Source organism: Rana temporaria, chromosome 5 (genome assembly GCF_905171775.1).
Source record: "Rana temporaria chromosome 5, aRanTem1.1, whole genome shotgun sequence".
In the NCBI taxonomy this organism is placed as follows: Eukaryota; Metazoa; Chordata; class Amphibia; order Anura; family Ranidae; genus Rana; species Rana temporaria.
Genome location: NC_053493.1, coordinates 68793125 through 68805987, shown reverse-complemented (window position 1 = coordinate 68805987; position 12863 = coordinate 68793125). Strand labels below are relative to the sequence as shown.

The following is a 12863-nucleotide window of genomic DNA, read 5'->3' as shown; positions in this document are numbered from 1 at the left end:
TGAACTTTTTGGCCAAAAAGCAGTCATGTTGAGGGGATGCTTTTCTTCAGCAGGGACAAGGAAGCTGGTCACAGTTAATGGGAAGATGGATGGAGCCAAATACAGGGCAATCATAGAAGAAAACCTGTTAGAGTCTGGAAAAGACTTAAGACTGGGGCGGAGGTTCACCTTCAAGCAGAACAATGAACCTAAACATACAGCCAGAGCCACAATGGAATGGTTTAAATCAAAGCATTTTTCAAAGAACAATGGGCAATATTTTAACTCTCTAGATGTGCAAAGCTGGTAGAGACATCCCCAAAAAGACTTGCAGCTGTAATTGCAGTGAAAGGTGGTTTTACAAAGTATTGACTCAGGGGGACACCATACAAATGCACGCCACACTTTTCAGTTATTTATTTGTAAAAAAAAAAATGAAAAACATTTTCCTTCCACCTCACAATTATGTGCCACTTTGTGTTGGTCTATAACACAAAATGTAAGTTTTTGGATGCAACGTGACAAAATGTGGAAAATTTGGGGAATGAATACTTTTTCAGGGCACTGTATCTCTACTGAAAAATGTATGTGATGATTTGGCATGGGTTAGGGTTACTATTACTGCACTCTGTATGCTCATCTTAGCTCTTGCACTAACTTACCTAACAAAAATTGCCACCTTTATTTTCAGAGACTACATTACTTGATTACGAGAAAATGAACCAAATATGAAATAGGAATCTAATGTACAGTACATATCCAATCCATTACCATTATTTTAACTCATTAGTTCTTCTTAACCACTTCCCTACCGAGTCATTGTAAAATGACGTCGGCGGGAACCTTTCCTCTTTCAGACTGGACGTCATATGACGTCCTTGCATTCCCGGCCGCTAGGGGGTGTGCGCGCCGTCGGCGGCGCACGAGCGCCCCCGCCGCATTGCTCGGGACCCGGTACGTGTGCCCGGCGGCCGCGATGCCTGCCGGGCACCCACGATTGCCCACAATCACGGCAGGACCATGGATCTGTGTGTGTAAACACACAGATCCATGTCCTGTCAGCGGTGAGGAGACCGATGTGTGTTCCCAGTACAGAGGAACACAAATCGATCTCCTCCCCTTGTGAGTCCCCCTACAGTTAGAACACACTTTAGGGAACATATTTAACCCCTTCAGCGCCCCCTAGTGTTAACCCCTTCCCTGCCAGTCACATTTACACAGTAATCAGTGCAGTTTTATAGCACTAATCGCTGTTTAAATGTGAATGGTCCCGAAAATGTGTCAAAAGTGTCCGATATGTCCGACGCAATGTCACGGTCACAATAAAAATCGCAGATCACTGCCATTACTAGTAAAAAAAAAAGAAAAAAAATGCCATAATTCTATTCCCTATTTTGTAGACGCTAGAACTTTTGCGCAAACCGATCAAATACGATTATTGCGATTTTTTTACCAAAAATATGTAGAAGTATACATATCAGTCTAAACTGAGGGGAATTTTTTTTTTAAATTATGATATTTATTAAATTTAAAAAGTAAAAGAGATTGTGCTATTTTCAAAATTGTCCTTTTGTTTATAGCGCAAAAAATAAAAACCGCAGAGGTGATCACCAAAGGAAAGCTCTATTTGTGGGAAAAAAATGGCGTTTATTTTGTTTGGAAGCGACGTCGCACGACCGCGCAATTGTCAAAGTCTGACAGCGCTGAAAACTAAAAATTGGTCTGGGCAGGAAGGGGGTGAAAATGCCCTGTATGGAAGTGGTTAAATGGCATTGTATAAGTATAGTATACTCATTTTAATGCTCCTGGTTTCCTCCCAACCCTATTCTGGCAGCAGTGGATTCTGTGCACAAGTGAATGTATAACATGCTTGTAATGACCATAATAAACTATATTGTTATACATGCGTGTCTTAAAGTATACAAAAAGATAGTAGCACGTATTTCATGTTAATAGTAATAATTCAATTTTTATACAACTTATAAAGTTGCTGCCATTATTTCCAATAGAAGATTTTAGTGGTATTTCATTAACATCAAGGTGTTCGGGGTCCAGCACATGTCAATACTATTGTAGTTCAACAATTGTTATAAATTATAATAACTTGCCTATAATTCAACGTTACATATTCTGTTGGGCCAATAATGGAAGCTTTTATGTCGTGAAAACGTATTTTTAAATGATAAAATTACAAATATTTAATAGTCTATGAACAAGTAGTACCTAACCAATTTTCAAACATTTGATTCAAATTCGATTTGATTAGGGACAAAAAATGTAAATTCTATTGGAAAAACGAGGACTTAACAAATTACGAAAACAAATCATTCTAACATAATAGTACCATAGTTAGTCAGGTTGAAAAAAGACACAAGTCCATCTAGTAGTAATTCAGTAATGAATATAACTAAACAAATTCATTCGAAACAAAACTAAAACTAAAAAAAAATCACTCTGAATATGCCTGATTTTTACCACTATCCAGAGCTCTGTCCATAAAATTTCACCCTCACCTACTGTTCTGGTGACAGTTTCACTTCACAGGAAGTGGGGGCAAATCTGAAATTGGGGCCAAGACAGAGATTGTAAAAAACTGGCTAGGGCTATTGCCTTCTTCTACGCTAAAAGAAGCATTTTTTATTTCTGTCTGTATTGCAATTTAAGTTTTTACTCTCACTTCTTGTCTGGTGGATTCACTGGAACACTAAGTGAATGCAAAGCTTCCTGACAGCGCCTCAAATAGCTGTAAAGAAAGGACTAGGCTTCTAATCCTTTGCCACTCTATCCAAAAAGTAGAGCAACTGCATTTGTGTGGTACAGATGTATTTCATAGTTACAGTGGGGATCGAAAGTTTGGGCACCCCAGGTAAAAATTTGTATTAATGTGCATAACGAAGCCAAGGAAAGATGGAAAAATCTCCAAAAGGCATCAAATTACAGATTAAACATTCTTATAATATTTTATTTCCATCATTTACACTTTCAAATTTACAGAAAACAAAAAAATGGCGCCTGCAAAAGTTTGGGCACCCTGCAGAATTTATAGCATGCACTGCCCCCTTTGCAAAGCTGAGACCTGCCAGTGTCATGGACTCAATCATCGTCTGGGAAGATCAGGTGATGTCAATCTCAAAGGTTTTAAATGCCCAAACTCATCTGACCTTGCCCCAACAATCAGCACCATGACTTCTTCTAAGCAGTTGTCTAGAAAACTGAAGCTGAAAATAGCTGACGCTCACAAAGGTGGAGAAGGCTATAAGAAGATAGCAAAGTGTTTTCAGATGTCAGAGTGGTAGAATAAGTTATATCTCTGGAGTAAATACCCTTTGCACCTTTTCAAATAAAGAACATGCGATCATCATGGCACACTATCAGTTCTCACTTGACCACTTGCCAGACCCGCACACAGAGTATTGACATACATCATCGTTGTCTGCGATATGCTCTGCAGCCAAGCCAAATAATGCAAACTATTCAAAGACTGAACAAACATCTTACCTGATCGATATCGTTCATCTCGTGAACCTGAGGATCGCCTGCGATGATACCTAGAGGAAGAGGAGGGGGTGACGGGCGTTCTACGTTCCGGTGGCAATGCTTGATCCACTCCTAGAGGAATAATAATAATTATTTTAGTGTGCATTTTACTGGGGAAGACCTACACCAGACCTCATCTTCTCAAAGTCCTTGCTTAGTAGGGAGTAGTAAAGCGTAGCTAAAACTAGAAACGCTTCACCACTACCGCCCACACCGCCTCACTGTGCAAGGGGTCTTAGGGGGGCTTTTATAATAAAAAAAACTTTAGACTTTACAACCACTTTAAACTAAAATGCTACTATGGTTATTCAAATTCACAAATTTTTAACCTCATCAACCTAAATGATTCATGCTTTACAGGTCTATTACATCTACAATGATACAGAACTCTAGATGGCTTGTCCTTTGGCAAACAGCTAAATGCACAGTTAAACATTCAGTGCATCTGGAAAGTATTCACAGCGCTTTACTTTTCTCCTTTTTTTCCATTTGTTATGTTACAGCCTTATTCCAAAATGGATTAAATTCATTATTTTCCCTCAAAAATCTACAAACAATACCACATAATGACAATGTGAAAGAAGCTTGTTTGAAATCTTTGCAAATATATTAAAAAGAATAAAAAAATGGAGGAAAAATCTCATGTACATAAGTATTCACAGCCTTTGCCATGACACTCAAAATTGAGCTCAGGTGCATCCTGTTTCCACTGATCATCCTTGAGATGTTTCTACAACTTGATTGGAGTCCACCTGTGGTAAATTCAGATGATTGGACATGATTTGGAAAGGCACACACCGGTTTGTATAAAGGTCCCACAGTTAACAGTGCATGTCAGAGCACAAACCAAACCATGAAGTCCAAGGAATGGTCTGTAGACCTCCAAGACAGGATTGTATTGAGGCACAAATCTGGGGAAGGGTACATAAAAATGTCTGCAGCATTGAAGATCCCAATAAACACAGTGGCTTCCATCATCCATAAATGGAAGACGTTTGAAACCACCAGGAATGAATGAAAACTTATATAGCGCAGCACATGCAAACTTAATCGCCTCTGGACTCTTCCTAGAGCGGGCCACCTGGCCAAACTGAGCAATCTGGGGAAAGGAGCCTTAGTCAGGGAGGCGACCAAGAACCCAATGGTCACTCAGAGCTTCAGTGTTTTTCTGTGAAGAGAGGAAAGCCTTCCAGAAGAACCACCATCTCTGCAGCACTCCACTAATCAGGCCGGCATGGTAGAGTAGCCAGACGGAAGCCACTCAGTAAACGGCACATGACAGCCCACCTGGAGTTTGCCAAAAAGCACCTAAAGGAATCTCAGACCAAGAGAAACTAAATTCTCTGGTCTGATGAAACAAAGATTGAACTATTTGGCCTGAATGGCAAGCATAATGTCTGGAGGAAACCAGGCACCTGGCCAATACCATCCCTACAGAGAAGCATGGTGGTTACAGCATCATGCTGTGGGGATGTTTGTCAGTGGCAGGAACTGGGAGACTAGTCAGGGTCGAGTGAAAAGATGAATGCAGAAATGTACAGTGACATCCTTGATGAAAACATGCTCCAGAGCGCTCTGGACCTTAGACTGAGGCGAAGGTTCATCTTCTAACAGGACAATGACCCTAAGCACACAGCCAAGATAACAAAGGGTGGCTATGAGACAACTCTATGAATGTCTTTGAGTGGCCCAGACAGAGCCCAGACTTGAACCCGATTGAACATCTCTGGTGAGATATGAAAATGGCTGTGCTCTGATGCTCCCCAACCCACCTGATGGAGCTTGAGAGGTCCTACAAAGAAGAATGGGAGAAAATGCCCACAAATAGGTGTGTCAAGCTTGTAGCATCATACTCAAAAAGACTTGAGGCTGTAATTGGTGCCAAAGGTGCTTCAACAAAGTACTGAGCAAAGGCTTTTGGTTTCGTTTTTTTTTTATATAAAATTTGCAAAGATTTCAAACAAACTTCTTTCATGTTGTCATTATGGGGTATTGTTTATAGAATTTTTAAGAAAATAATGAATTTAATCATCCATTTGGAATAAGGCTGTAACATAACAAAATGTGGAAAAAGTGAAGCGCTGTGAATACTTTCCAGATGCACTGTATGTATGAACTGTTCAATAATTAAATTTCCTATTCCAATTTGAATGTTGACGTGGCGGGATTACAAGGGGCTGGCACAGACACAGGTTTAGGTAAGAAATTAAATATTTTATGGTGTATACTCAGTAAAGCCTTTTGTTTAATCATTTTCAGTAGAGTTGGGAAGGGTTAAAGCCCTGTCTCTTTTTACTGTCTGGGGCTTTGCTAGACAAATTCTTCCTTCTATTCTGTCCCAGTGACAACAGTCTGAGGAGGGGACCTGCCATTGGGACATACTATAGACACTTTGGGAGTCTTGATTTCTTGGTCCCCTGCTGCACTCAGTGTGGTTCCTCCCGCCAACCTGCATATCACTACAGGATACAGTTGTGATATCGAGGTCTATGCAAAGACGCATGACAAGTTATTCTCCATGATTTCTAATGATAACCATTCATATATGTGCGACTTCAAGTCATGCCAACTTCAAAGTAGTCGCTGTACTACTTTGGTCTGACTTTAATGTTAGAGGCAACAGTAAAAGAAAGTATTTTTGCTCTTATATTTGCATGGACAGATTTTCAGGTAATAAAGTGTAATTCCAGGCTATTCCTAACTAAGCTTAAAGCGGAGTTCCAGCACGTTTTGTTTTTTAACCCCAGGGATGTTCGCACTGAATGCTATTTACAATGGAATGTGTATAAAATATAAATCTAAATGTTCTTTTCAAATAAACTTACTTTTTAGCCCCCAGCGAGTGCACTCTCATCTTTTAGTTTGGGCATCTAAAGCCCACTTGTTTCTATTTCCTGGATACAGTGCTGCTGGCTACCCAGCATGCGCATCCCGTTCTCGCAGTTTGAGGATGGCCCCTTCCTGTTCCAACATGACTGCGCCCCAGTGCGAAAAGCAAGGTCCATAAAGACATGGATGAGAGCGTTTGAGGTGGGGGAACATGACTGGTCTGCACAGGGTCCAGACCTTAACCCGATAGAACATCTTTGGGATGAATTAGAGTGGAGACTGTGAGCCAGGCCTTCTTGTCCAACATTAGCGTCTGACCTCACTTATGGAAGAATGGTCAAACATTATAGCTGCAAATGGTGGGCCAACTCAATATTAAACCCTGCAGACTAAGACACCATCAAAGTTCATGTTGGTGTAAAGGCAGGCATCCCTATACTTTTGGTAATATAGTGTATATTTAATCTGTCTCGGATCTGCTTTACTGCCTGTTAAGCATTTCCAAGCTGTGCAGCCAAATTCATAAATGTCCCCCATAGACTTGCATTGTGGGAAGATGCCATACAGCACAACCACTGTTTAGCAATGTCAAGAGCGATGCAGCCCACCCCCTCTACCCATGTAATGAACAAATATGGCTACCCACATGAACAAAGAATATTACAATCTATACACGGAAAGATTTGTATAACATTACAACTAATTGGCAAGAATTATTTTTATGCAAGAAAGATTATTCCAGTGACTAGTTTAGAATCAAGTATAAAATGTATAAAAATGGAAAATCCAGCTGTAAGCATTTTTATGCCCAATTTATATCCTGGCATGACTGTGAATTTCCATATTTCCTGTTTGAGTATAATAGATTTTACTAGGCTGTGTATGCTTACCCCATTGTGTGGAAGAAATATGTACTGTACAGTATAATTTGTACATTGCACTACTGTGTGCATGTTTCAATGCAAAAAAATTCAGGCTGCGTAAACACTGTGCTGGCAGAGTCTACGAGTGCTGGCTGAATTCTGCATATATGAATACATTCAGGCATAACTAATATGGATTACACGTTTATAAATTGATATTTATTCACATCAAATGTGTGTCATTTTTGTATAAAATGTTTGCTCTACCGATGAACATTTAATAACATGAAGCACCAGTGGCACTGTTTGCAAGACATTTTGGGTTTGCGAATAGCTCTGCCCTAATGCTTTTGTACGCTGACTAATCAAAGGGCAATTATAATGGTTTAAAGACATGTGTTTTTTAAGCTATATATTATATATATACACACACACACAATATATATATATATATATATATATATATATATATATATATATATATATATTGGAGCAGGGCGATACCCTAAGGCCCCATACTCACGAGCAAACATGTCTGCTGAAACTGGCCCGCAGGCCAGTTTCAGCAGACATGTTTGGTCGTGTGTGGGCGCGAGCGGGCCGAATTCCAGCAAACATTTGCCCGCCGGGCCTTTTCCCAGCGGGCAAATATTCCTGGACTTGTTTTAAAACAGCCCGCTGGAATTCAGCCCGCTCGGACATGTACGGTCGTCAGTACAGACCTACCGTACATGTCCAGGCGCCCGCCGTCCCTCGCATGCGTCGAATGACTTCGACGCATGCGTGGAAGCATTTTAAAGGCGGGCCGCCCACGTCGCCGCGTCATTGTCGCGGCGACACCGCGTCATCGACGCGGCGACACCGCGGACACGCCCCGCGTATTGTTTACGCGCGGACTTCTGTACGATGGTGTGTACAACCATCGTACAGAAGCCCTCTGGCAGACATGTATGGTGAAAACGGTCCGACGGACCGCTTTCACCATACATGTTTGTCCGTGTGTACCCGGCCTAATGAGTCAGCTGTGTCCTGGGCCTGGGCTTTAAGTAATGACCAGATCAAGGCTCTAGGCCCCTATTTGGAGACTACTCCACCCTGCAGACAGGTGGTCTGGGCATGGGGGTTCGATAGCCAGCAGGGGGCGGTTGCCTTGATGTTAGGGGGCGGCTGAGTGACAGTGGGAAGGGGGGCTGGCTAATGCTGCAGTAAGATGGTTATGTCATAGTGGTGGGACTGGCTGACATTGTAGGATTGGGGTGGGGGGGGGGTTGTGGTCTAGGTCATTAATGTGCACCAAGTAGCAGCTACAGAGAGGTTTGCCAGGCAGCCTGGATGCTGGTATGAGCGCTACCTCCTTTGTTCAGAATCCACCCACTTTCGCTGGGAGTCACTGCTCTAACTCATTAATTTTTGTGTGCAATATTCATCTTGAGCTATCGAGTTCTGGAAACATGATTTTACAACAAAGGAAAATGAATAAGTTATTGCACGGAATAACCCAACCGTCATTTAACGGGGCACACAAGAGGGCCAGGATAGTGGTAGGGAACACCAGGTGAAGTGGATGCAGCTACTCGCAGATAAGGAGCAGTGGCGGTTCGTCCATAGAGGGCGCTGGAGCGCCGCCCCCTCTGGCTCTCACCGCCACTGAGTGAAATAACATAGATTCATGCATTGCACGAATCTATGTTATTTTCGCCGCTGCCGATGTTATTCAGATGGTCGGCGCTCAATGTCCGGCCATCTGAATAACGCCAGCTGGTTGGCTGTAGGGAAATGTCTATCAAAGCCAACGGCTCTGATAGGCTTTCCCAATACAGCCCGGAAGCTTATTCTCGGAGCGCACAGACTGTACGCCCCTTGAATAAGATGACAGGCGTCTCAGCCAATCACGTTGGCCGGTTCTGGCTACCTGTAACCTGATTGGCTGAGACGCCTGTCAGTCATCGAGGGCGGGAGAAGACATCGTGGGACGTGGATGCCTGACTCCAGTAAAGGTAAGTGCCGGGGGGACGCAATTTACAGGGCAAAGTGGGGACAATTGGCACAGCGGCGACCATTAAAGGGCACAGTGGCTGCGTTTAATGGCATGGCACAGTGGTGACAATGGATGGCACAGTGGCTGCGTTTAATGGCATGGCACAGTGGTGACAATGTATGGCACAGGGGCTGCGTTTAATGGCATGGCACAGTGGTGACAATGTATGGCACAGGGGCTGCGTTTAATGGCATGGCAGAGTGGTGACAATGTATGGCACAGTGGTGACAATGTATGGCACAGTGGCTGCGTTTAATGGCATGGCACAGTGGTGACAATGTATGGCACAGTGGCTGCGTTTAATGGCATGGCACAGTGGTGACAATGTATGGCACAGGGGCTGCGTTTAATGGCATGGCACAGTGGTGACAATGTATGGCACAGGGGCTGCGTTTAATGGCATGGCACAGTGGTGACAATGTATGGCACATTGGCTGCGTTTAATGGCATGGCACAGTGGTGACAATGGATGGCACAGTGACTGCGTTTAATGGCATGGCACAGTGGTGACAATGTATGGCACAGTGGCTGCGTTTAATGGCATGGCACAGTGGTGACAATGGATGGCACAGTGGCTGCGTTTAATGGCATGGCACAGTGGTGACAATGGATGGCACAGTGGCTGCGTTTAATGGCATGGCACAGTGGTGACAATGTATGGCACAGGGGCTGCGTTTAATGGCATGGCACAGTGGTGCGAATTGATGGCACAGTGGTGCGAATTGATGGCACAGTGACTGCGTTTAATGGCATGGCATTGATGGCACAGTGGCTGCATTTGATGGCATGTAACAGTGGCTGCAATTGGGCACAGTGAGACTGCAATTTTTTTTTTCCTTTGCGCCCCCCCAAAAATTTTGAGCACCAGCCGCCACTGATAAGGAGGCTTCCTATGGTTTGATAAAAGAGTGCTCCTGTGTGCCCTGAAACGTAGTCACACCGACTCCACTTCCTGTCACCATCACCCAGCTGAGAGAGGTGTGCGGTTTGGAGCCACAGCCAACTTGCTACTCCTGGAAGCCGCTGTTGCCTATTTTCCAGCCTGAAGCCTGACAGCTGTACGTTCACCAAGAACTGTTTCAGCCAGCCACATGCCTACAGAGCTCTGCAGCCTCATGGAGATCCTTTGGAGGGCTACATGGGTTTATGACAAGTCTTGATCTACTTTTAATATAGTGAGTGCATTTATTTTGTCTTATATTCTTTTTAATAAATCTCTACATCTAGATGTTTGATTTGTTATATCATTTTACAACAAAAGAAGATAAAAAAAAGGAGAAAACTAAAATAATGCTCCACCAGCTGGTTGGATATAACATAAAACATTTATGAAATATTTCACATTCACCTGATTAACTATAAAATTAGAAAATACATTTTAACATATTTGTAATCCTGATCATAAACCAAAACAAAAAAAGTTTAAAGAGGAGCTCCAGGCTCCCCACAAGCAGCTACAAATACTTCTGGCTCAGATCACTGTGGCGCATCTGACCCAAAGTGGTGAAAACCAGGTACCCCCCCCCCCCCCTAAAATGGCACTGGAGGGGGGATACAAACAAGCAGAACTTCCTTTAGGTGAAGTTCCTGTTTAAGAATTCAAAACATGAAACAAAAAGTTTTAAAGCCCAGTTCATTTAGGGCTCGTTCCAGAACGTGTTGTGGTAAATCTGCATTCCATGTGCTTTTTTCCCCACCACATTCAAAAGGCACTGTGCGTGTGATCTGCTGCGGGCGTCAATATAATCCTAATGATATCCCAAACACAGGTTGCAAAAACTGTGCATTTGTCCCAACCAGATCGCGTAGTACCACAGAATGACACGATCTGGGGCAGTGCATTTTTGAAAAGTAATGCATGCACTACTTTTGGTGCAATACAGTGTGATTTCAGCCTATTCAAATAAATGGGCTGAAAATGGCACTGCTCTGAGTCGCACAGGAACCCAAACTGCATTCCTGTGCTATTTAAGTGGGAAAGATTCACAGCAGTCATATCCCACTCTCTTAATTTGACGTTACCAAAAGGTAATAACTGAAAGATAATATAATGGAGGTGGCCGAGGTACAGTTTCCTAGGCTATGAAGTTTGTATGACTAATAAGCAGACGATTTATAAAATTATGTGCAAAGACAGAGCTTTTGCCCAACTGCAAGCAATTTTCATATTTTTTTATTGATTAAATAAAAGACTACAGCCCCACAACTCAAGGATGCAATGTATTACATACCTGGAGGTTGAGGCAGATATGCTCCTATTAACTTTGATCTCTTTTTCTCATAACCTTTCTGTGTGATATCACCTGCAAAACACAAAAAAGAAATGCATCATGTATATAGCATTATTTAAACTATACCCATCACACAGTGTAACCCTGAGTTGACCAGTATCAGGGAGTTGATCTATAGATAGATCTGGGTTGAGTTCTAGCTCACAGTTTATGTTAAATTGTTTTTATTACGTTTATAAACAGTACATAGTAAAAACATGAGAGTGTTAGACCATTTCCAATGAATGCATAAGTCTATATTAATACCATATTAATAAGATCTAGCACACAGTTTAAACAGGGCTCTTGCAAAGGACCATATTTAAGGCAGACGAGCATACAGAGAACATTTTGGCTGTAGTTCTGGTGCGTGGAAGCCACGGCATATTTTAGCACATAGACATGTATTACAATAACTGATGTACATGGCTGTATGCAAGTAAACACTGGTACTCACTTTTACATGCATATGTTTGTATATTTCATTATGATCATACATGTGCAGCAACCACGCTTCTTAAAAACAGCTCCATCAACTCAAAGGGGATATTCTAATGATAGGTGCAGCCTGGATGGTTGACTCAGGCCCTGACTTCCTATAACTCTAATAATCCAACTGTAAGGTCGCTCTTCCGTAATTCCTGACTTTGTATCAGTACATCTGGGAGTGTTGGGTGTTCCTGCCCAGCCTTTGGTTGGGTGGTTTGCCTTCAGCTTGTACTAAAAAAAAAACATTTTTTGGGGATAGTAGGGAGTGAGCAGTCCCACAGAAGCGGTCACTGGGCCACGAATGTTCCCAGACAAACCAATCATTTGTACATTGCACCAGACTTTCTTGTTTTGGCCTGCATGTAAATAAATACTTTAGGTGAAATTCTGATCCAGATCAATGATGACTGCTTCTCTAAAATGTAAGTTCTAAAGTAACACCCATCTTCCATTAGCGCAGTGTTTCTCAATTCCAGTCCTCAGGCCCCCCCAACAGGTCAGGTTTTCAGGATTTCCATTATTTTGCACAGGTGATTTGATCAGTTTCACTGCCTTAGTAATCACCACAGCCTATTCATCTGAGGGAAATCCTGAAAACCTGACCTGTTGGGGGGGGCCTGAGGACTGGAATTGAGAAACACTGCATTAGCGCAACGGGAGAGAAACAAGTCATGAGACAAGCGACCTGCCAACATACCATAAACCTTAAATATTGTTCCCAGCACCACAACCATAAAAACTTTTACACGCAAAACACAGTAACTAAGGACTTTCCTTCAGTGCTTGCTTCCAAATACAAGCTACATGAAAGAAAATACTGCTGCACTATTTTTAGACAGACATGAAAGAAATTGTCAT

The 12863-nt window shown here is 42.4% G+C and overlaps 1 protein-coding gene across 7 annotated transcripts in view; it reads right to left on the bottom strand.

Moving 5' to 3' along the window:
* DIP2C (disco interacting protein 2 homolog C) overlaps positions 1 to 12863 on the bottom strand; it is a 612079-nt gene that overhangs the window by 298324 nt on the left and 300892 nt on the right. For all 7 annotated transcript variants that reach the window (XM_040352676.1, XM_040352677.1, XM_040352682.1 and 4 more), the window contains 2 exons: positions 11478 to 11549; positions 3478 to 3588 (listed from right to left, as the gene is read on the bottom strand). In XM_040352676.1, coding sequence (XP_040208610.1) covers positions 3478 to 3588; positions 11478 to 11549 — 183 coding nt within the window. The remainder of the gene's footprint in view (positions 1 to 3477; positions 3589 to 11477; positions 11550 to 12863) is intronic.